The 25,333-nt window shown below is 45.3% G+C and overlaps 1 protein-coding gene across 4 annotated transcripts in view; it reads left to right on the plus strand.

The window, feature by feature from the left end:
* The window catches only part of RNF220 (ring finger protein 220), a 537,115-nt gene that overhangs the window by 338,953 nt on the left and 172,829 nt on the right, over positions 1–25,333 (plus strand). For all 4 annotated transcript variants that reach the window (XM_060231695.1, XM_060231698.1, XM_060231697.1 and 1 more), the window contains one exon: positions 2,108–2,237. In XM_060231695.1, coding sequence (XP_060087678.1) covers positions 2,108–2,237 — 130 coding nt within the window. The remainder of the gene's footprint in view (positions 1–2,107; positions 2,238–25,333) is intronic.

A 25,333-nucleotide genomic window follows, 5' to 3' on the forward strand; every position in this document is an offset into this window, starting at 1 on the left:
TTAATAACACACTGCAAGAGAAAACTGGGGACATTTGGCTTTTTCCTGCATCCTGATAAAGGTACCTATTACCATTTCTTCCACACAAAGCCAGGGCTCCTGGGTTCCCTTTTCAGTTATGGCTGGGAAAGATAACCTGGTGGATTGTAGAATACGAAAGAATGAAATCCTGATTCCCTAGAGCAGGGGTATCAAACATGCAGCCTGGGGGCCGGAACAGGACCCTGGAAGGCTCCTATCAGGCCCCCAAGCAACTTCCTTCTCCCTCTCTCTTGCTTCCTTCTGCATCACACCTTGTTTTGTCAGTCTTGTTTAATTGCACAGGAGCTACAGAGCAAAACCTCTACTTTCTCTATTGGCTGAGGCTCCTCCCCCTCCTGGTCCCCTGGGGAAAGAAGGAAAGAGCCAGAGCTTCCTTTGCCCAGTTCCCCAGATCCCATGGGAGAAATACAAAGGAAGCACCTTTAGGACCAATGAGTGCTAATGTTTTAAGCATGCTTTATTTTAAGTTTTATTTTAAAAAAAATCTTTAATTGTGTTTGTCTGTGTCCTTTATAAAATTTATATCTCTGCTACCTAATCTTAAATAGGTACACACATGGTCCTGCCTGACATGACCCAGCCAGAGAAGGTCTCATTTATGTCAGATTTGCCCTCATGGGTTTGACACCCGTGTCCTAGAAGAATACTCTGGTGGGTGTATTATGTGGTGAGGTAGCTGGAGAACAGCAGCTCCAATTTGCACCTCATGCATAGTTTGAAGGATGAGTCAAGGTTATTTCCAAACTTATTGCCCTTTGCCCTTCCTCCTGTGAAAATGTCCTCTCCTACATCTGTTTATATAGCCCCAGCAAAGTGCTGGTGCCAACGTTTTATCTTCTGGGAAGGGCTGTTCCTTTCAAGGGGATTCATTTAACTGGGCTGTGCTTTTTGCTTGGGCCATAAAATGGCACCTTTTGGCTTTTGATTGGAAGGCCGTATTGCATGCAGCCTGCTTTATGGCGCATTACTGCCTCTTCTGTGGATTTAACCAATTTGATCCATGTCTAATACATAAATAAATAATCTGGCAGGAGAGTTTCACATTTAGATGACAATAGGAAGCTATAAAGCGTGCTTCCCTTCATGGCTGCCATCAGATTTGAGTGTACAACGCCCTCTGACGACCAGAGCAGCTAACACAGCTGGTACTCTCAAAGCTGTGTGGCTGTCTCTAGTTTACAATAACTTGGTTGTTTGCTTTAAAGTTTTATTTTATGTTAGCAGGATGCTGTATATTCTAATGCAGCATACAATAAATTCTCTGAGCAGGAAAAGGAATTGGCTCTGGAACAAGCCTTAAACTTAGCAATCTAAACTGCTGTCTGCTGTTCTTAAAAATTCAAATGTGCTGTTGATATACCAAGGCAGGCTTTTTGAAATGATTCACAGTGATGAAGAATTCACTGTCCCATCACTTTAGGGGCTTTCAGCAATTGTCTCAGAGAGAAAGAAACAAGGCAGAGAGATAATTTCTAAAAGTAATCATACTTCTGCTTCTTACCTACTGTTGAGTGTCCAACTGCTCCTCTCAGCATGCTTACAAAAAAGGGCAAGAGGTCTGTCTCTTAAGACATGCACACTAGCATCCAGCCCTTCTAGAAGACAGCAATCAAATGGTATCTCTATTGGAGTTTGTGACTCAGCTGTTGGATCTCTTCCATTGACCTGAGTGTTCTGACCCATGGGTTGAAGACCACTGGTTTAGCAGAACGATGCTGAGTAAAATATATTGATTTAGGCACCTTGCTCATTCAAGTGTACTTCATACTAGATGTGTGTGTGTTTCATACTAGCATGAATTTGTCTTACAAGGAAACTGTATCGATATAGGAAAATAATCTTGTGTGTATTGGACCTTGGTGGTTCATGGTGTTTCTGTATTGGTTGTTGGATCTGTAAGAGGCCATTTAGCATCTGCCACCAGGCTAGGTTTTTTCATTCAATCTGCTGGAACTTTGAGTTATTTTTTATTGTTATTTCAAGCACCAAGAGCACTACAAGGGAGTTGCAAACTGATTAATCTGATGTTGCCTGAGACTCAACAATATTCCCTGTTCTCTTACAGGCAAAAAGAAGGCAACACTTTTTGACAGCCAGGCTCCCATCTGTCCCATTTGTCAGGTCTTACTTCGTCCAGGTGAACTGCAAGAACATATGGAACAGGAACTGGAGAAGTTAACACAGCTTAACATCAGGTAAGGACAGGTAATCTGCTCACTAACTCATGGCCTGCCACAAACATCAGTGTGTAGCCACCCATGAACCAGCCCATGTGAGGCCCTTCCCCCTACAGTCAGCTGGACACACATAAAATGCATCTTATATCCCCTGATGAAGAATGGAAACACTTGGATTAGAACTAGTTTACTACATTTATTAAAATTTCTAAGCATTCTCGTAGACATCTGCTCTCAGCCCTGTGAATCAACCAGTCTTGGACCTTTTCCTCTTCAGCCAACTCTGCCAGCACTGGTTTCTATGGGTTGTGCCGAGAGGATGAGAGGGTGAATTGCACTAAAGATCCACTGGAATTCCTGCATGTATTTTAGGCCCAAACTAAATGCCATGGAAGGGTTCCTGAGTCCACCAGTAAGCATCCAGTCATATCTAAAGCAGGGTGTGGGGTGTATTTTTTAAAATGAAGCCAAAAACTGCCAATTTTGCTGGCTTTTTCTTGAAAATGGGTGATTTCAGCATTTTTCTTCCACCTCAAACCTGAACTGAAGGAAGTGACAGAGTGTGGTGGGATAAAGTAGAGGCTGGGCTCAGCTACTGTTGCCTGCAAGTTCATTTTGTTTAACAATAGACCCTCCACTTGTCCACATTTTAGGCATGGGAATACATATGGATTGCCATCATATCGCTATGACTCTTAACTTGTAAGTTCCTTAGCAAGTTAGGCTTTGGGGGATGATGGGGACTGGAAAGTTGGAAATTCCTTCTTTTTCCTTTTCACCTATTTCTTTCAGCTGCTGTCCTCTGCAAAATAAATGTCATGATATACTATCAGTCAGGGAAACGGCACTGCTGGATGAGAGCCTGAGTGGAGAGATGCTTCCCACTCATCCTCTTTTTTTGCATACTACCTATTAAAAACCAGTATTCTTTCTGGAAGCATTCTACCATACTAGTGCGGCAAGGAAGAGGTTAAGAATGTGGACACAAAGGTAGAGTCCACCAGCCCACCTCCCAGGAGGCTGCCATCTACCCTAAGGCTGCCTCTCCCATTGCCTGCTGCTTTTACCAGCACAGCAAAAGTCTTCTGTTTAAAAAAAAAATTAATTGCATTTTAACTGCTAGCAGTTATTTAGGAAATCGCTGCAGCCAAGGGTTGGCAGATCCCTGGCCTTCCCTTAATAAAACTGCAGCCTGGGAGAGAGCGTGTTTATTTCAATTATTAATGAATTCCCCGGTCATTAAAAGGTGAAGAAAAGGATCAGGCTGCCGTTGGCAGTAAGGTGATGTCATCAGGTGGCTGGGAACAGCAGGAATCGGGGAACAGCTAGGCTGTGGACTGCCTGGCACCTGAATGGACCACCCGCAAGGTTGGAAAGAGAGACCAGCATAGCCTGGAGTCTTTTCTCAATAGAACAGAGAGTCTTATTGGACACAGGTGTAAAGACAGATTTGCACAGGATAAAGAGGGGTCTACTGAATCCAAGCTGGACCAAGACCTCCCAGATCCACTGCCCATGTGGTATCCAGTACTGAGCCAGAATCAGCTACTTCTCAGATGGGAGGAAAGGAGGGGAAAAGGGAACAGCCAAGCCATTTATCCCACACGACACCCAGTTCCCTTGTGCACATAATTTATGGTGTAATTTGGACTGCATCCAACTTAATAAAGGGCCACAGAAAATTAACGAACAGGTTTAAATGAACAGGAGCAATTAGTGCTCAGAGGAGCCTATGGAAAGAGCTAGGCTAGTCTTGAAGTGGAGCAGGCTGAGAGCAGCCTGTGGCTGGCGTGAGGCGGGTAGCGGTGGGGGGGAGATGGCGTTTAATGGGAAAGGAAAGGAAACGCTAAATCATAAAGGCTGACAAGGGCCATTGTGGGCCAGCTGACAAATGAAAAAGAATGGCATTATTCCTTTAAATAACCACGGCAGTTAAAGGGGGAGGCAGCTCACTCCTGGCCCTCACTCGCTCTGGCTGCTTGCATGGGGAAGAGCAATAGCAAGGTCTTTATTAATTATTAACTAATGACTCTTACCGTGCTGTGATAGATAATGCTCGGTCTCCTCTACAGAGCAGGCCCAAGAGGCTATTCACCAGCCTGCTTGCACACCCTGCCCCACACTGGCATGGGAACACGCCACCCTAAATATCAGGCTGCTTTGGTGCCTCACAGAAAGTGAGATGCAGGGCATACTTCCATATATAAAAGTGGTCTCTTACCTGAGCTTAGTCATATTTAACAAAAAAACCTCTGGAGTAGAGAAGCTTTTTGGAAATAAAGTGGTACTCTTCACCCTTCTTTAGAAGCCAAAAGCTATACATAATGAGAAAGGGAAACTAATAACAATCCTCAAATAAGCCAATAAACTTGAAAATAAAATTTAGGCCCATAAATGTGACAGGCTAGAGTGCAGAAGCCCAGCTCAGCTCCCTGCCAAGCTCCAGTCATTACCAAAATGGCTCAGCAGCTGTTACTTATCAGTATGATATGGGAAAATCATCCTAGGGAGAGGGAGAACCTTGCTTGCCAAGGGGAAGGATTTTTTGAAAAGAGGATGCTCTCAATCTCACATTCGGCATTAAATAATAGATTAAGGGAGAGGACTTCTCTTATGCTCAGGGATGAGAAAACTAACCTTCCCTAGTTATGGCCACACAAAGATTGCCCCTGTTGTCTTTGCAGCAGGGCACCAAAGTGAACATTGTGCCTTACCGTAATTTGGAAAGCGCTCAGAAGCATTTAAATCCTGTGTTCATCAAGACACTGCAAAGAGCAAAAGTACCAGTTGCTTTATACGGGACATCATAAATAGATCTCTTTTGGAGGGCTTTTTTCGAACACCCCTGAAAGAGGCAGTGGTCCGTCCTCTCCTGAAAAAGGCTACATCAGATTCGGCCGAATTGGCTCACTATCGGCCGGTCTCAAATTTGCCCTTTTTGGGCAAAATCATTGAGAGGGCTGTGGCATTGCAGTTACAGGGTTTCCTGGATGACACTTCCGCCTTAGACCCATACCAGTCTGGCTTCTGCCCAGGCCATGGGACGGAGACAGTGTTGGTCGCCCTCATGGCTGACCTCCGGCAACATCTGGATCGAGGCGGCTCGGCGATATTGCTGCTGTTAGACCTATCGGCTGCGTTTGATATGGTCGACCACCGGCTGCTGACCCACTGCCTCGCCGATGCAGGAATGCCAGGGCTAGCTTTACAGTGGCTTTCCTCCTTCCTTGAGGGTTGGGGACAAAGGGTGGCGATTGGAGGAGAGCTGTCCCAGAGACACCTACTTAATTGTGGAGTGCCTCAGGGGGCAGTTCTCTCCCCGATGTCGTTTAATATCTACATGCGCCCCCTTGTTCAGATTGCCCAGAGGCACGGGCTGGGTTGCCATCAGTACGCTGATGATACCCAGCTCTATCTATTGATGGGCGGCCGGACTGATGATGTCCCTATAAATCTGGACCGGGCGTTGCAAGCCGTGGCAGGGTGGCTTAAGTTGAGTGGGCTGAAGCTGAATCCAGCGAAGACAGAGGTCCTTTGTGTAGGTTGCGGCGGGCTGGGAGAGAAGATCTCCCTACCAGCCTTTGACGGTGCGTCACTGATACCAGTGCGCAGGGTGAAGAGCCTAGGAGTGCTACTGGAGCCTTCCTTGACAATGGAGGCACCGATAGCAGCCACTGCTAAATCTGCCTTTTTCCATCTTAGGAGGGCGAGGCAGTTGGCCCCCTTCCTGGAACGTAACGACCTGGCAACAGTTATCCATGCAACGGTCACCTCGAGGTTGGACTACTGTAATGCCCTCTACATGGGGCTGCCCCTGTACCGAACTCGGAAACTGCAGCTAGTGCAGAATGCGGCAGCCAGGCTGTTAGTGGGACTACCTTGGTGGGAACATGTACAGCCCAGGCTGCGGGAGCTGCACTGGCTGCCAATTGTGTTCCGAGTTCGTTACAAGGTGCTGGTTATTACCTTTAAAGCCCTATATGGTCGAGGACCTGCCTACCTTAGGGACCACCTCTCCCCATATGTTCCCCAGAGAGCACTGAGATCTAGTTCTCAAAATCTTCTACAAATCCCTGGACCAAGGGAGGCCAAACTGAAAACAACAAGGGAGCAGGCCTTCTCAATAATGGCTCCCCATTGGTGGAATCAGCTACCAGAGGAGGTGTGAGCCCTGCGGGACTTCAATCAGTTCCGCAGGGCTTGTAAAACTGTCCTCTTTCAACTGGCTTTTAAGGTGGAATCCTGAAAGTGACATCCAGCCATCTTGATATATATGTATTGTACTGTAGCACCTTCAATTTATATTGGTTTTAATCTATTTATCTAACTGTGTTTTAACTGTGTTTTATTGTATTAATTGTATTTTATTGTAATCATGGTATACACCATGTCCTGTGAGCCGCCCTGAGCCTGCCCTGGCGGGGAGGGCAGGATATAAATAAAAGTTTATTATTATTATTATTATTATTATTATTATTATTATTATTATTATTATTATTATTATTATTATTATTATTTATCATACGTAGCATCTGAAGGCTTCTTTACTCAGTCAGGACTTAGAGATAATGATTCCAGGATTCCAGAGGTACCATCCTGAGATATAATGGGCCTTTCTAATCAAAAGGACACTTAACTGTTACAGTCACACCTCCTAATAGGCATTTCTAGAGAACTATGAATTCTACTCACCAGTGATTACAACTTAATTGCAGTTTATATATTTTATTTTTTTTATTTATTTATCTGGGATTTATATCCCGCCCTTCCCACCGAGTGGCTCAGGGCGGCTTACAACATATATAAAACTAACATAAAAATAAATTACACTTTAAATTTAACATTTCATAATAAATAATTAAAATCCAACATTTGTTATAAATATACATATCGTTAAAAATCAGACAGCGGTCGTGAAGCTACACTCTATTCAAATTCAAATACTGATTTAGTATACAGTCTTCAGCATTCCGGTATTCCATAATCAATATTCAGTAGTCAGTATACAGGTATACAGGGATACAGGGCCGGTTAGTTTTGGGCCAGCCGGAAGAGGATTGTCTTACAGGCCCTGTGGAATTGAGTAAGATCCCGCAGGGCCCTTACCTCCTCCGGCAGCTGGTTCCACCAAAATGGAGCCATTACAGAGAAGGCCCGGTCCCTTGTGGTCTTCAAGCGGGCTTCCTTTGGCCCGGGGACAACCAAAAGATTTTGAGATCCCGATCGCAGTGCTCTCTGGGGAACATGCGGGGAGAGACGGTCCCTCAGGTAGGCAGGTCCTAGACCATATAGGGCTTTAAAGGTAATAACCAGCACCTTGTACCGAACTCGGTAGGATATTGGCAGCCAGTGCAGAGCCCGAAGTCCCGGCTGAATGTGCTCCCATCTTGGGAGCCCCAATAACAGCCGGGCGGCGGCGTTCTGCACCAGCTGCAATCTCCGGGTTCGACACAGGGGCAGCCCCATGTAGAGGACATTACAGTAGTCCAGTCTCGAGGTGACCGTAGCATGGATCACCGTTGCTAGATCGTCGCGTTCCAGGAAGGGATCCAGCTGTCTTGCCCGCCTAAGGTGGAAAAATGCGGACTTGGCAGTGGCTGCTATCTGGGCCTCCATAGTTAAGGAAGGCTCCAGAAGTACTCCAGAAGTACTCCAGAAGTAAAAGATAAAGGTAATCTCCTGTGCAAGCACCAGTTGTTTTCGACTCTGGGGTGACGTTGCTTTCACAACATTTTCATGGCTGACTTTTTACAGGGTGGTTTGCCATTGCCTTCCCCAGTCATCTACACTTTCCCCCCAGCAAGCTGGGTACTCATTTTACCGAGCTTGGAAGAATGGAAGACTGAGTCAACCTGAGCCGGCTACCTGAACCCAGCTTCCGCTGGAATCGAACTCAGGACGTGAGCAGAGGGCTCCGACTGCAGTACTGCAGCTTTACCACTCTGCGCCACAGGGCTCTTTACAGTTTATATAGGATGATATATTTGTTGGGGACGGGGGTCTGAGAGTGAGCATGATATAGTGGTTGAGAATGGTGGTCTCTAATCTGGAGAAGTGGGTTCGATTCCCCATTCCTTCATATGAAGCTTGTTTGCTGGGTGATCTTGAGTCAGTCACAGTTCTATCAAAACTCTCTCAGACCCATCTACCTCACAAGGTGCTGGTTGTGGGGAGAGCAAAGGAAAGCAATTGTAAGTATCTTTAAGACTCCTTAGATAAAAAAAGTAGCATATAGAAGCCAGCTCTTCTTCCTCTGTGCCAGTTCTAGCTACTATACTGGCCATGTAACTTTGCTGATTATTGGAACTTGCTGAAAGCATGAGCCAATTGGCTGCTCCCGTGGCTTCATTCAGTGTCACTCACTCTTGTGCCTGAGCATGCATTCCTGTGTGTGTTTTTAAAGTGTGGTGAACAGGAGCATGGTTGTCCATCTGCAGCAGAGTTTCCTTTCTTCAGCATTGCTGTTCCTCAGACTTATTGAGGCAGACAGTGTGTGACACACATATCATAAGTGGCCTTTGTTAGCAATGAAAAGTGTTGGGAAGTATCCATAGACTAAATGAAATAGAAATCCAATGGCATCTTAAAGACTAATACAAATTGGTTTCAGCATAAGCTTTTCTTAGAGTTCACTTCATCAGGTGCATCAGAGTGTATTGCATTAGGTTGATGCTTTTATGTTGTTATGTTATATTAACAGCAAGGGACTGCAAGGAGGTGAAGTGGACTCCTGGTCCATGAATGCATGACCTGGAATAAATTTTGTTAGTCATTAATGCTACTAGACACCTGTTTCATTTTGCTGCTAACAGACTACCACAGCTGCTCATCTGGAATTATCATCATTGACTAAATAAAGTCTGAAAGGGAACAAAATGGGCATCCAACAGGGTTGGTTTACACAGAACGAATTGTGCCTGTGCAAAAAGTTGCACTACATGACCTCTCTGGTTCTTTCCAGTACCCTAATTTAATAGCAGTACCCACTAGTTACCTTGCCCCAAAACGTTGCCTCCATATTTATTCTATAGGGATATCCAAAACAGCCTTGTAAAGGTAAGGTAGAAACTTGTTTGTTTTTCAGAAGGGCATGCCAGCATGGACGGAGTTAATCCCCTGCAAACTGAAGCTTGTAGTTTTGTTTTCTTTCAATTTATATCCCTCGCTTAAAAAGGGAAAAGGGGGGGGGAAACCACCCGGCAGGTGACATATTCTAAGAGGGAGCAGCGAAATCGTGTTAACCACTTCAAAATCTCATATATTCAATCGGCCTCTGGCAAGACATCTGCCTAATGTTAGCGCTTAAATATCCTTTTCCATTTTACATGCATTCAAGTCTCATTTGAGTGAAATGAAACGGTATTATTAAAGGGAGATTTTGCACAAATGGCCTGAATTTGACATGTCAAGTTCAATGAGGCTGTTACATATGTAATGCTGAGAAGGGGCTCCGAGGCTCCTGGCGCTTGAAACAGCGGCATTGGCTTAGAAATGAAATTTGCATGCAGGCCTTTCCCTCCCCATTCACTCACCCACTTCTTTGCACAGAATGCCAAGTGGCTATTCTTGTTGTACACAACTCTAGGTTAGGCTGGCTGGCAAGGCAATTATTGCCCCCAAAATAGGGAATGAAGAGGACAGTGATCCCAGCCCCCCTAACTCTCTTTCCTGACTGGAGATAAAATGCTCATAGCTTCACTTTGTTAGAAGGTACCCCACAATTATATATTTTTACCCCACCCAAAGTGAAGGTTACTAATGCTTTCAGGCTTGCTTTGTAAAATGTCCAGATGACAAGATTCAGTGACATCCATATTCCTTTCCAAAACATTTGTGACTACTTCAGGTTCAGATATGGCCAGTTGAGAACACCGCAGAGGTTTATGGCCCTGTGATGTTTTTAAAGGCCCACATTACCATGTCCTGAATCCAATGCAAGCCCAGTCTGTCTTCTCTAAAGCTTTCCTGGAAAGCAAGAGACCCATGAGGCAATGCCTTTTAGGATCATGGGGGTAAGTGAGCATTCTCATTGGGGAAAGGGTTGAAGACTATTGCACAGCTCTTGCCAGAGAGGGCGATGTGGCACAAAAACCTGGAATCAAGCTGTGACAGTTTTTCCTGTTCCAAACCAGAACTAGTGGGGAAAGTCTCCCAAGGAAGAAGCACCAGCTGCGTGGTAGATTTGAGTTCATTCACAGTAGTAGCAGCAAACACCCTGGGAATAATTCACACAGTTTCTTGATAGCTTGAGAATTAACCACTGATTCAATGCGTCCAGTCATCACAAACTTCTTCATCTGAGATAACTTCAAGAAAATAAGACAGTAATAGGTGCCTCCCTATCCTGTAACTTACGTTTTGGTTAAGATTTTCTGACTGACAGATTTGTAGCATTCGGTATAGAAATCCAGACATCTAGACACACACAAATTCATTTACGTACCACATTTTTATCCCATCCTTCTTTCAAGAAGCTCAAGGTGGTTTACATGTTTTCTCGATGGATTTTGTATGTGAAACAGCCCTGTGAGATGGAATGATTGGTTCAGGTTCACCCATCACGGATGTGAACTTGGGTCTCCCCAGTTATTATACTCCATCACTCTATCCACAATGCTACATTAGCTCTAGGGGTTAACTCAAAATGTTTTTCTTAGATGTAAGCTGAATCATATAATTGTAGGGTGAGAATTATTTTGCTTTGCCTGTGGTAGCTTCTCTGTGCTTTTTTCTTAACCTGATAGAAGTTACCCACCCTTTCTCATTGATCACACTTTTGTATAACATTTTGTACAACAGTCTCCTTTTTATATAGTATTGTGCAGCCCAACTTATGATTTGAAGGTGCACGATGTACTTTAATTACCACAGCTAAACATTTCTGACTTTGAACAACACCTAAATGGGTAATAGAATCATAGAGTTGGAAGGGACCTCCAGGGTCATCTAGTCCAACGCCCTGCACAATGCAGGAAACTCACAAACATTGCCCCCTAAATTCACAGAATCTTCATTACTGTCAGATGGCCATCTAGCCTCTGTTTAAAAACCTCCAAGGAAGGAGAGCCCACCACCTCCTGAGGAAGCCTGTTCCACTGAGGAATCGCTCTAACCGTCAGGAAGTTCTTCCTAATGTTGAGCCGGAAACTCTTTTGATTTAATTTCAACCCATTGGTTCTGCTCCTACCTTCTGGGGCCACAGAAAACAATTCCACCCCATCTTCTATATGACAGCCCTTCAAGTACTTGAAGATGGTGATCATATCACCTCTCAGCCAACTCCTCTCCAGGCTAAACATCCCCAGCTCCTTCAACCTTTCCTCATAGGACTTGGTCTCCAGACCTCTCACCATCTTCGTCGCCCTCCTCTGGACCTGTTCCAGCTTGTCTATATCCTTCTTAAAATGTGGTGCCCAAAACTGAACACAATACTCCAGATGAGGTCTTACCAGAGCAGAGTAAAGCAATACCATCACATCACGTGATCTGGACACTATGGTTCTGTTGATGCAGCCCAAAATTACATTTGCCTTTTTAGCCACCGCATCACACTGTTGACTCATGTTCAGCGTATGATCCACTAAGACCCCTAGATCCTTTTCGCACCTACTACTGCTAATACAAGTCTCCCCCATCCTATAACCATGCATTGGATTTTTCCGACCTAAATGCAGAACTTTACATTTATCTCTGTTAAAAGTCATGTTATTGACTTTAGCCCAGTTTTCCAGCCTGTCAAGGTCATCCTGTATCCTGTTTCTGTCTTCTTCTGTGTTTGCAACCCCTCCCAATTTCGTATCATCTGCAAATTTAATAAGCATTCCCTCTATTCCTTCATCCAAATTGTTTATAAAAATGTTGAACGAAACAGGTCCCAGGACAGATCCTTGAGACACTCCACTTGTCACTCCTCTCCAAGAGGATGAGGAACAAGCACTCTTTGGGTGTGATCTGTCAACCAGTTACAGATCCACCTAACGGTAACAGGATCCAAACCAAATTTTACCAACTTGTCAACAAGGATAGTATGTGGAACCTTATCAAGATAAACGATGTCTACAGCATTCCCCTGATCCAGCAAGGTAGTCACTTTCTCAAAAAAAAGAGATCAGGTTAGTCTGACATGACTTGTTCTTGGGAAACACATTCTGCCATTTCTAGGGTCAGTTCCTAGAAACCTCACAAACTGCTTGGAAGACAGAAGCAGAAGGAAGAAATACAAATGTATTACATACATGAACTTTATCTCCCTTATGAGGTGGACAGTTTGGCAAAGGTCCTTTGTGAGGTGGGTAGTGGTGGTATCATTGCCCCACTCCCATTAAGAGAGCTTATTCCCTATTCTGTTGCAGCATAGCAAAGGTAACAATATCTACAGTAGAGAGATGCATATCAGACACAGTGTAACCACTGCGTTTAGAGACTAAGTTCAGCTGAGATGCCCCAGTTTGAAATATGTTGCTTCATACTGTGATTGTGAATTGGGTTGATATGCTACAAATTCTTTTACAAGAAGTTCATGTGCATATAACACAAAGTTGTCTGGATTGTTCAGCAATTCACTGCTCCTCCCTGCAATTGCCCTTATAAGAATGTTCCTGAGCTGCTAATCCCCAATGGGTTTGCAAGCTATACTTCTAGTTCCCCCGTAGAATAAATGGAGAGCATAAAACACAAATAAGTCCTATTGTTGCATGTCATGTCAGAGTCATAGCTCTCACCTCTTGTTCTCCTAGATTTACACCCAAGGACATAAACTGGCTAGCGAGCACACTGGTGCCTCCAAAACTACCAGCACTCAGGTCTTATGAAGCTTTGAATGAGTAAGATTAGAGATGTTTATGAGTGAGGAGCTTTTTTTTCTTTTACAAAGATCCATTGAAATACATAGTAAATCTCTCACCTTAAAAGCAACCTGACAATCTAACAGAGCTTTAAAGAGACGGAGGTGAGCCAGTATCACTTTCACTGAGAATTAGACCAAGGCGGCTGCCCATTTCTCTCAGTTGACTAACTTTTTTCTCATCAATTTATCCTGGATTTATCCATCTGCTTTTTAAAATTTTCATCCTTTCTTTCTTCCCCTCTTCTGCCATTCCTCCCCCCACTCCCATATCATGGCGACATCTTCAAGCCAAGTACTTTTAATTTCGCCTGTGGCCCTTGCTGACACCGTGGATATGCACAGCAAGTTAAATTCCCGCCTGATCAATAAAGCAGAAGCTGTGTGTCCGACCGGTCGATACTTTTTTATCTGTCTTCAGCCCAGTCCTGCTGATGACAGGCCTCCTGCGCATTGCCAAAGACACTCAAGGGCAACCAGGCTTTCAACAACACAAGCACTTTTTAAAATATATAATAATAATAATAATTATTATTATTATATTATTCATTTTTTATTTAAAATAATCCATCCCAAAAGGAAGAGATGAGAAAGTTCACAGTGTTTGGCCTTTGCTTGAAACATTTTTATGATTTATCTTAATTTTTAATTGAAAAAAATTTGCGAATTAATTGATTTCTGGGTCTTGCCAATTAACATTATAATTGGGTGCATGATAAATTCTGAGGTAGTGTCATTTTTTATTCTTGTCACAAGAGGGGCTTGGCAAGGGCAGCTGTTTTCTGTGTGTTCCCTTGCACAAAGCTCACTCTCCCTCCAAGGTATACAGTCTCACACTGCTCTAGGATCTACAAAAAAAGACCAGTTGCTTCCCTGCAAGAGATGATCTCTTGAGGCCTAAATTCATGAAGATCTTGAATATAGGCCAGTTTAGTGATTCACATTATTCCTTTCCTTCTGATTTTTCCTTCCACTCCATAGCTAATCCTTAAGATGCTTCCATGCTAGGCTCTTCCACTCCATAGCTAATCCTTAAGATGCTTCCCTGCCTGTCCATGAATCAGAAAAGAGCAAATCTTGAGATATTGCTTTAGAAAAAGAGTTGCACCCCAGAGATACGAATGTACTGTAAAATCTCTCAAAGCACTAGGAGATAGCCACAGCATATCCCACCCATTTTCTCCCTGTTTCTACACTACTGGTTGCTGCATAAGAGAAGGAAAGGATCAGGATTAGGAAAGAAAGCGGTAGAGAGGGTATGACTTTCTTTCTCCCACTGAATGTGAACATTTTCCATGTTGTAGTCTGGCAACCCAATTTAAAAATGACTGTCAGTAGTGATCAAACATAAACAAGATGGCTTCTGTTAGGGTATGATCATTACACTGAAGTACTACTATGTGCAGTTGAAGTGGCCAGGTGGGAAGATATTTGCCTTTAGATTGTTGAAGATGCTTGAACATTCTTCATATATTGTTGAGGTTGTAAATCCTGTTTCAGGATCACTCACAATCAATTTCTAAAAGTAAAGTTAGCATAAATAATAGACATGGGGTGAGACAGTTGTGACTTTCAAGCAGCAGCAGATTACCCAGCTCCTGTGTAGTCTAGTGCAGTGGTCCTCAACCTTTTTGGCACCAGGGACCAATTTTGTGGAAGACAATTTTTCCATGGACCAGGGGAGGGGGGGGTGGCGATGGTTTTGGGATGATACAATTGTGCATTTTATTTTGTTGTGGTGGTTAAATGTGTGGACTCTTATCTGAGAGAACTGGGTTTGATTTCCCGCTTCTCCACTTGCATCTGCTGGAATGGCCTTGGGTCAGCCATAGCTTTCGCAGAGTTGTCCTTGAAAGGGCAGCTTCTGGGAAAGCTCTCTCAGCCCCAGTTATCTCACAGGGTGTCTGTTGTGGGATAAGAAGTTTCAGAGTGGAGGGCAGGATATAAATCCAATGTCGTTGCCGTCGTCTTATTACTACTACTACTACTACTACTACTACTACTACTACTACATTGTAATATATAATGAAATAATTATACTACTCACGGCCCGCTTGCTAACAGGCTGCGGACTGGTAGCGGTCCACAGACAAGGGGTTGAGGACCGCTGCTCTAGCGCTATTGGAGGGTGATAAAAATCAGACTGCTGTTGTAGGTGTGAAGTACCATAAATCTAGGTAACATTCTGGCTTTGTTAGTTTAAATAGAGGGTATGGTTTCTCAAGAGGTTATAACATCCATTATAGTTTGCCATTAGAAAAAAAGGAAGACATTAAAATACAGTGGAGGATGGGTTGGTATATGCAATAAGACAAACAGCCAATATCCCCCGTTTGAGTATGTCAATACAAAAAAACAAAAACAAAAAACCCAAATATTCTGATTTAATTAAATTTCATCTTCCTGAGCATTCAATGGGTGACCTCAAAGTAGCTGTTTTACTGCAAAGGAACTTCAAGAACAGAATGGAGAGAGAAATTGCTGAATTAGAAATTATCATGAACCTTGGAATAAACACCTCCCCAGGACTGAACAGGGATATTGGTATTTTTATCTCATTACATATGCTAAACCAACTCTCACTGAGTATAGCTGTGCATCCAGTGTTCCAATGTATTTCTCTTTTAGAACAGTGTTTCAGAATAATGTGAGGTTTTTTTGTGTTGACATGCTCAAATGAGGGATGTGGGCTGTTTGTCTCATTACATATACTAACCCACCTTTCACTATATTTTAATGCACCCTGTTTTTCTAATGACTAACTTATATTATTTCTCTTTTAGAACAGTGTATCAGAATATTTGGTTTTTTGTTTTTGTTTTTTGTATTGACATACTCAAATGGGGGATATTGGCTGTTTGTCTTATTGCATATACTAACCCATCCTCCACTGTATTTTAATGTCTTCCTATTTTTCTAATGGCAGACTATAGTGGATGTTAGAACAAAGCAGGGCTGAAACAACACTGGAGGGTGATAAAAATCAGACTGCTGTTGTAGGTGTGAAGTGCCATAAATCTAGGTAACATTCTAGCTTTGTTAGTTTAAATAGAGGGCATGGTTTCTCAAGAGGTTATAACACTAACAAACACATCATTATTTGTGATTCTTTTAATCTGCTAAAAACATTCCCATGATTCTACATACCAACTCACTGCCCACTTATATTAAGAACTGCTGCTTGCCATTTCCATTTTGCCTGATGAAGTCTGCTTAAGAGCATACAAAAGCTTACATTCTGAATAAAACTTAGCTGGTCTTAAAGGTGAAGTTGTCTATTGCTTTGTACTATTGCTTCAGAGCAACATGGCTGCCTACTGGGATCTAACACCATTAATGTCTTACAGTTCCACCCACTTGTGTAGACCAGTGCCGCTGCCAGAGGGAGATACAGTAATGACAGCTTTGTAGTTTAATCTTTACCTGACCCCCAGTTCATGTTTATTATTGCTGCTGATAGATCTTGTTTACTTTCCATTCAGACTACAAAAACATCCCATTAATTTATTTAATGCTTTTATTTATTTGTTTGTTTGTTTGTTTGTTTTAAAGATTTATATGCCACCTTTTAGCCCAGTCAGGACCACTAAGATGACCAGCAACTAAAAATGGAGCAATATAAAACACATCATAAAATGAATTAAAAACTAGAATTGAAATACATATATACAAAATCAAGAGACATCAATTAAAGACATAGCTCAGGGAGGAGATATTTTATTTGTATTTTGTGTGTGCAAGAGAGTGCATGCATCTGGAAGCCACGGTGACCTCTGGTGACTGAACCTTACTGAGGGCCTGGAGGAAATTCAGAGAGGTGGCTGAATAAAGCCTGCCTCCTCCTCCTCTGGTATTTCAAGGAGGTCTTCCATCCAAGTACTTTCCAGAGTCAATCCTGAATAGCTTTTGAGATCTGACAAGATCTTCTTCGTGGTCTCTGTGCTTCACACTCATGGGATAGAGCTCCTGCACCGATCCCCGAATTGGTATCTGAAAAGCCCGGGATTTTTCCGTGCTCGGCGCCAATGGGCATGCGCAGGCGTCCCAGTACACATGCTTATCGGCTCCAGCGCGGGGATCCCACTAGTTCCTTTCTGACCGCTGCGCGGAGAGGATTCCCTTTTGTGTCCCCGGTCGGTAAGGTCGTTGGTGGATTACCTTTATTGTTGTAAATAGCCCGTTTGTTGTTTTTCTTAGCGTCGATAGATAGTTATTAGATAGTTAGTTTGGGAAAAAAATTGTTGTTGTTGGACTTGCCCCTCGGGGCCTTCCCCCCGTTTTTTCCCCAAAATTTTTTTCCCCTTGGAGAACTCTAAGTGGGTTTTTTTGTGTTTGGCATCTATGGAAAGACATTGGGGGTTTTTCAAACGCTGCCGCTCTTGTGGGAAGAAGATTGCCTCCCCAGACAGCCATTCCCTGTGCCTTCTCTGCTTGGGTGAAGCGCATCGTGTAGAGTTGTGCTCGCATTGCCTCCGCTTCTCCCAAGCAAACCAGGAAGAATCAGGCAGTGCGGCTTTCGGCTGCTTTGACTGAGTTGGCACTTCGACCTCAGAAATCGGCATCGGGCCCATCGGTATCGACGATGGCAGACACTGTGGCGCCAGTCATGACCGAGATGCCGATCGAGCGAGGCTCCTCCACAAAATGATCCCACGAAGGATCAGTGGATACGCCCGCCAAGAAGCATCGGGATGACTCGGGGACCCGAGCATCCGTACCAAAGAAGGTGAAGTCCAAAAAGAAGCGGAAGAGGTCATCCCGTACTCCTTCACCCTCACGCGATGCTTCGGCACCGATGACTTCTGCTCCGCCGAGGAAGATCCTGGAGTCCCCGTGTCGCAGTCCATCTGCATCAAGAGGCAGCGCTCATCAATCTTGTCTCTCAACGTCCGAACACGAGATCGACCTCACTCAACGATCCCTCTTCTTCCCGGTCGAGGTGACGTAGTGGGAGTGGTTCGATCTCCGAAATAGAGACATTGGCGCCGATGGAACCGTCGACCCTGATGGAGCCTAGAGGCAGACGAGACCTGGAGCCTTTCATGGTACCACGTCGTTTCCCACCGTTACCACCGTGGGAGCAGCATCAGTGGCCGCCCACCTATCCGTACCCTTATCCACCATATCAGTGATTTCCACTGAAGGAGTTTGCGGAGTGGGATCAGCAATCGGAGGCATCCTACATGTCGAGGCTCTCGCACCATTCCAGAAGGCCCTCGGCATCGATCCCTTCGGAGAGGTGTACCGCGCTAGCAGCTGAGACTCATCGGCGTACATCGGCATCGACCCGTTCACCCATCCGGGAATCAACACCAATCCTCTCCGAGCATTCGATACAGAGAGAGTCTTCCTTGTTGGACTCTGAGAGCAGTACCGACAATCCAGAAAGAGCCTTGGAACATTCCCCAGTGTCCCATACGGCCGAGGATCTTCCCATCTCGCCATCGGAGGATCTGAAGTTGTATGGCGAGCTGGTGAAGAGGATGGCAACCTCTCTCTCTCTTCCTGTGACACAACCACAACCCGTTGTGGATGACAATGTCTTTGACATTATGCAGCGGGATACATCTACAGCAATCGCTCTGCCAGTCACCAAAGTGATTCTTCAGGCAGTCAAGGAGCCCTGGAAGAAGCCATCATCAACGCCGGTGTCATCTAGGAGGCTGGACCACATGTATAGGGTCCAAGAGACGGGTGCCGAGTTCCTTTTCGCTCACCTGAAGCCGAACTCAGTGGTCGTCTCGTCCTTCTCCAAGGCGCGTAAGGTCCACTCCTCCCCACCTGACAAGGAAGGGAAGAAGCTGGACAACATGGGAAGAAAAGTTTACTCTGCAGGGGCCCTAGGAGTAAAGGTATCTAACTATGCTGCATGCATGGTTAGATACCAATACTCTGTATGGGAACAGCTTACCCCTCTCCTCTCTTCCCTGAGTGAAGACAAGAAAGCTGCTGCAAGGAAGCTGCAAAAAGAAGGCTTTGCTGTGGCCAAGCAACAATTGGCTGCAGCAAAGCATATGGTGGATGTATCAGCGAAGACCATCACGTCAGCTGTGTGCCTCCATCGTCATTCCTGGCTAAGATCAACAGCCCTTCAACAAGACACTTGGGCTTTTGTGGAGGACTTGCCTTTTGAGGGTGACGGCCTCTTCAGCACCACCACAGGAGATAGATAAAAGCCTGAAGACTTCAAGGAACTTGGGTGTTCAGGCCACCTCCAGAGCTCCCAAGGCAAAACAATGGCACAAACCCTGGGCCAAAAAGACCTATCAGAAGTTCTCACCCGAACAGCAATGGAGGCCTTGCTCTGCCCAACCTGACAGCAGGCCTCCATATTCGGGGAATAACAGGTACCGTTATGGCTCCCAGGCCACTGGCAAATCCAAGGGCACTCGTCCTCAAAAGCAGGGCCTTTGACTTTCTCTTGGCATGCGTCATCGTCCCCACTGGTTCTACGTCTATCCGCCTCCGCCCTTTCCTACCTGCCTGGGAGTTGATCTCTACAGAAGAGCTGTCTATCATAGAGGAGGGCTACAAAATAGAGTTTGTTCGGATTCCAAACCAATCCGTGGTAATTACCACTCCCCCTTCCCCACCTCTGCTGGCAGAGGTGAACAGCCTCCTACAGAAACAAGCCATAGAGAGAGTTCTGATGAAGGCCAGGACGAGAGGTTTCTGCTCTCGGTACTTCCTGGTCCCCAAGCGGGACGGGGGGTTAAGACCAATCATGGATCTTCGGAATCTGAACAAATTTATTCTGTACCAGAAGTTCAGAATGTCCACTCTGCAAACTATCCTCCCCCTCATCAACCAAGGGGACTGGATGGAGACCCTGGACCTCAAGGATGCCTCCTTCCATGTCAGCATCCATCCGGCGTTCAGGCGTTTCCTTCAACAACAACAACAACAACTTTTATTTGTATCCCGCCCTCCCCGCCAGAGCAGGCTCAGGGCGGCTAACGACATGATTCATACATTGATTATACAAAATTGAATAAAACTACATTTAACAGTTTAATTAAAATTCTGGTTAAATTTTTAAAATTAATAAAAAGTGCTAATGCTATGTTTACTTTTATGATGGCGGTTTTCTTAACAATTTCCTTCGGTTCCAAACTTCGGTTTGCAGTGGGTTCTTAACACTTCCAGTTTTCTTAAGACTATCTGTAGAGATCAACTCCCAGGCAGGTAGGAAAGGGCGGAGGCGGATAGACGTAGAACCAGTGGGGACGATGACGCATGCCACGAGAAAGTCAAAGGCCCTGCTTTTGAGGACGAGTGCCCTTGGATTTGCCAGTGGCCTGGGTTTTCTTAACAATTTCCTTCGGTTCCAAACTTCAGTTTGCAGTGGGCTCTCAACACTTCCAGTTCAAGGCTCTTCTGTTCGGCCTGTCCACTGCACCTCGGGTGTTTACGAAGATGATGAGCGTTGTGGCTGCCCATCTCCATCTTCAAGGAGTTGTCATTTTCCCATACATCAATGACTGGCTCCTTGTGGTGGAGTCGAAGGAAAGTTTGTCAACGCACATTGCCATCACTCTACGTCTTCTTGACACCTTGGGGTTGCAGGTCAATTTGGAGAAATCTCACTTTACTCCATCAAGGACAGTGCAGTTCATAGGGGCCTTGCTGAATACGAACTAGCATCGCGCATACCCACCTCTGCAGAGAGCGAGGGACATTATCAGTCTGGTGTGACTTCTACAGAGGAGAAAGTGGGGCATAGTGCAGCAGCTGCAGCGGATGCTGGGGCTGATGGCGGCGACAACAGGCGTGCTACTTTTTGCAAAGCTGAGGATGAGAGGCCTACAACTGTGGTTTCTTCGCCAGTTTCGACCACTCAGGGACTCACCTCAAAAGAGGTTTGTCATCCCATCCATGACTCTTCAGAAGCTACAATGGTGGGAGTCAGAGAACAACATCTGTCAGGGGGCTCCCTTCCATCTCCCGACTCCCACTGTGACTATCACAACAGATGCGTCTTTGTGGGATTAGGGGGCCCACATGGAAGGTCTTTGTGTGGGGGGCCCTTGGCCGCCAAAACTGACTCAATGCCACATAAATTATCTAGAACTGCTGGCAGTTCATTTTGCCCTGCGCTCTTTCTTCCCCTTTGTGGCAGGGAAGATCGTAGCACTACTAACGGACAATACCACTGCCCTGTGCTACATCAACAGGCAGGGAGGGACAGTCTCTCGTTGGCTCTGTGCATTGCCGATGGATCTCTGGTCGGAGTGTCTACAATACGACATCTTTGTGAAGGCTGCGCATCTTCCAGGGGTCCTCAATATGCAGGGGTCCCTCAGCAGGGGTGCGGCTTCTCCACACGAGTGGGAACTGCAGTGGCACTTTCTCAAGCCTGTATTCCAGCTTTGGGGGTACCCGCAGCTGGATGTCTTTGCCACGGCCGAGAACAAGAAGTGTCCTCTGTTCTGTTCCAGAGGGGGAGCGGATCCAGCGTCATTGGGAGACGGCCTTCTGTTTCCTTGGGAAGGTCGGTTCCTCTACATGTTTCCGCCTCTGCCATTGCTGATGAAGGTGGTCAACAAGATAGCAAGAGAGAGACCATGCTGCATCCTCGTGACTCCCTGGTGGCCTTGTCAGAATTGGTTCTTGATCCTGCTCCAACTGTCGAGGGGGGTCTTCTATCAGTTTCCAGCAGAACCGGACCTCCTGTCAGCCCAGGGTGGTCACGTACTCCATCACAATGTGCCCCACCTGAAGCTGACAGTGTGACTCATCGACCCTTGGGGTTCTCTAACAGAGTCCAGCAAGTCCTCATGAACAGTAGGAAACCTTCCACCCGCGCTTCCTATTACAGGAAGTGGCGGAAGTTCCTTCAGTTCCTAGTTAACCCTTCAGTTTCACCTAGCAGGGTGGGATTGTCGGTAATTTTTGACTTTTTGTTATCCCTAGTGGATGCTGGCCTTGTTTTCTCCTCCATTAAGGTTTACTTGGCAGCAATATCTGCCTTTCATGATCCGGTGGAGGGATGTTTTTGCACACCCTCATTCTAAAAAGTTTTTGAGGGGTTTGTTTAGGCTGCATCCACCATCAAGATCGCCCCTGCAGTTGTGGGACTTAACTTTGCTGCTGGACAAATTAACTCGTTGCCCCTTTGAACTGATGGCCACATGCTCTTTGTAGCTCCTCTCATGGAAAACTGCATTTTTGATTGCTATCACATCAGCACGTTGTGTAGGGGAGCTCACAGCGATGCGTTGTAATTATCCCTACCTTGTTTTTCGGGAGGCTGGAGTTTCCTTAGCTCCTGACATTGCTTTTCTTCCGAAGGTGGTCTCTCAGTTCCACCTCAACTTAGAAGTTTGGTTGCCCACTTTTTACCCTATGCCTTCCTCGGATGAGGAACGTAGGTTGCATGCTTTGGATGTAAAGCGTGCTTTGTTGTTTTATTTGAGCCATTCAAAGAGTTTTCGTAAGGGCAAGCAGCTTTTTGTTTCATATGCTGCCCCTAAGTTAGGTTCCAGGATTTCATCTCAGAGGCTCTCAAAATAGCTCACTGGGACTATTAAACTCTGTTATTTGTTGGCAAAGAAGCCGTTACCTGGGCCTATTCGCGGACACTCTACAAGAGCGATGGAGACGTCAGTGGTGTTCCTGAAAGGCGTGTCCCTGACTGATGTTTGCAAGGCTGCCACCTGGTCTTCTCTGCATGCCTTTATGAAGCACTACGCGCTGGACGTGCATGCTCAGCAGAGGACTCGGTTGGGAACTGCAGTGTTGCAAGCTGTTTCTTCCGGTTGACCGTCTTCCCGCCTCCAGGTATGTCTTGCTTGCTAATCTCCCATGAGTGTGAAGCACAGAGACCACAAAGAAGATAGACATGTTGCTTACCTGTAACTGTAGATCTTCGAGTGTTCATCTGTGCATTCACACTACCTGCCCTCCTTCCCCACTGCTGATGGTCTCCCTCCAGTAGGGGCTTCCAGCGGTCAGGAAGGAAATGGCGGGATCCCACGCTGGCGCCGGTGAGCATGCGTACTGGGATGCCTGCACATGCCCATTGGCGCCGAGCTCAAAAAAATCCTGGGCTTTTCAGATACTGATTTGGGGATCAGCGCAGGCGTTCTATCCCATGAGTGTGAATGCACAGATGACCACTCAAAGATCTACAGTTACAGGTAAGCAACCTGTCTATCATGCTTGCCTGGATTATCCAGGTCAGCGCAGAATGGAGATATTGTTGAAGGAATGTCAGATGAAACAAACCCATTGGTAGAAGACAGTGATAGAAGAGGACAGATAAGTATCCCCAAAGAGGGATTTCCACAGTCTTGCTGTCATGACTGAAAAGGCCCTATTTTGCCACCCACCTAGCCTCAGAAGGTGAGGGCACTAGAAGCAGAGTCTTAGAAGATAAACATAGTGATCAGGTAGGTTTATGTGGGAGTAGGCAGTCTAAAAATATGCTGGGCTTAGGCCATAAACAGCTTTAAAGTTCAACATCAGTGCCTTGTGTTGGGTCTGGAAATAAATTTGGAGCCAGCAAAAATGAACCAAGGCTGGAGTGATATGATCCTTACAACCCACTCCAGTTAACAACTTAGTCTCATTTCAAGTTTCTGAACCTTTTAAAGGGCAGCCCCACATATAGCACATTGCAGTAATCTAATCTAGATGTTACCAGGGCATACACCATGGTCAACAGATCTTTTTTGTCCAGGAAAGTCTGCAGCTGGCTAACAAGTCAAAGCTTGTTAAAGGCACTCCTGGTCATAGCTGCTGCCTGCTTACCCAGCAGTAGGGCTGGGTCCAGTAGGACCTCCGAACCTGCTCCTTCAGGGGGAGTAAGAGCCCATCCAGAACAGGGTACCCTTAAATTTCTAAGTCAGTCCTTCTGCTCACCAATAGCTCCTCCATCTTGTCAGAAATCAGCTTCAGTTTGTCTTCTGGGGTTGGAACATGGTGAGCTGACCTGTGTCTCACAGAGGGGCAGTATGAGTTCTTTGTTTTGGACATAAAAGGCATTTAATGCCTGCTGTCTACCTGTTTCCAGTAAAGGAACTTGTCTAGGACATGCTTGTTATCTCAAAGGGAGGGACTTTGGCTGACGAGAGACCCCAGGAGGGGGGGTTTTTTGGCTTTGAAGAACCCGCGATGAGAGATTGCATCCCATCGTCTACAAAGAATCTCTGGAGTCATTGAATTGACTTAAACTCATCAAGGTTCCAGCCTTCTATAGACTATAATAACTTCTGAAGGAAAACTGGATGGTATGAGCAAGATTAGACGGCGCTAAGGTAAAAGATTCTTATCTATCACTCCAGGAGCAAATTAAGACTGTTTAAAGAAAAGTGCTAAGATCCAGAACTATTTGTCAAAGTAAGAAATTAAGGAGAAGTGGAAGGGGGTAAAGGTGGAATTTTTGGAGCTAAGAGAAAGCAGTAAAGTAGAGAAAAATACTTGCTGTTTGGAATTTTTGTGGCTTTGAAAAAAAACCCAGCCATAACAAAGCTGCAGACTCTCATGACGAAGCAGGAAGTGACGACTCCTTCAAGTATCGTGGAATTTACAATCATAGAGAATGGGAATTCATTGCCAGAGAGTCAGGAAGCAAGTGGCGAAAGAAGAGGAACCTCCAAACATCTGGGTATATTCCAGAACCAGGAACCATAGAGAATCATTGGAGGCCATTATAGAAAGGCCAAAGTTTTATTAAAAATATACTGGGTTTGGACTATAAAAAGGTTTAAAGTCAACACAAATCATCCTCAAATGGTGAAACAGTTTGGACTATATATTTGGAAATAAAGGGAGGACTTCCGGTATGATGGCGTGGTGAAGCGGATCGTCTTTACCAGGCTCCGATGAACGTTTTGTTTAGCAAGCTTCTGAGGGTCCTCTTTAGAGGATACCTCTTAAAGAAGTGTCTGAGGACACTTCACAGTCTGGGGAGCTGGCAGAAGATTCGAAGGGGAAGCGGAGGCTTACCTTTTCGAGCTCAGCTTTTCCCCCGTCCGGGGCTTGCTAACGCTTCGGCGTTTAAACTGGGCCACCGGAAAGGAGCTGACAGGGTAACAGAGACTCTTGCAACTGAAGCCCTGCCAGTGTTCTCAGTGTCTTAATAATTTAGCTGAACTGCCAGAGAAAACAGAGAGAAGTGGAAGAGTGTGGAGCGAAATGAACATGAAAGTAGTGGTGGAAACGGAGAGAAGGTGAGCTGAGCGGTGGAGAGACGGAGGACGGAGAAAGTGTGAGTCCGCGATGGTACGAGAAGGGGAAAGGAAAGACGGTTGTAATTTGAATGAAGAGA

This window comes from Heteronotia binoei, chromosome 2 (assembly GCF_032191835.1).
Source record: "Heteronotia binoei isolate CCM8104 ecotype False Entrance Well chromosome 2, APGP_CSIRO_Hbin_v1, whole genome shotgun sequence".
NCBI lineage: Eukaryota > Metazoa > Chordata > Lepidosauria > Squamata > Gekkonidae > Heteronotia > Heteronotia binoei.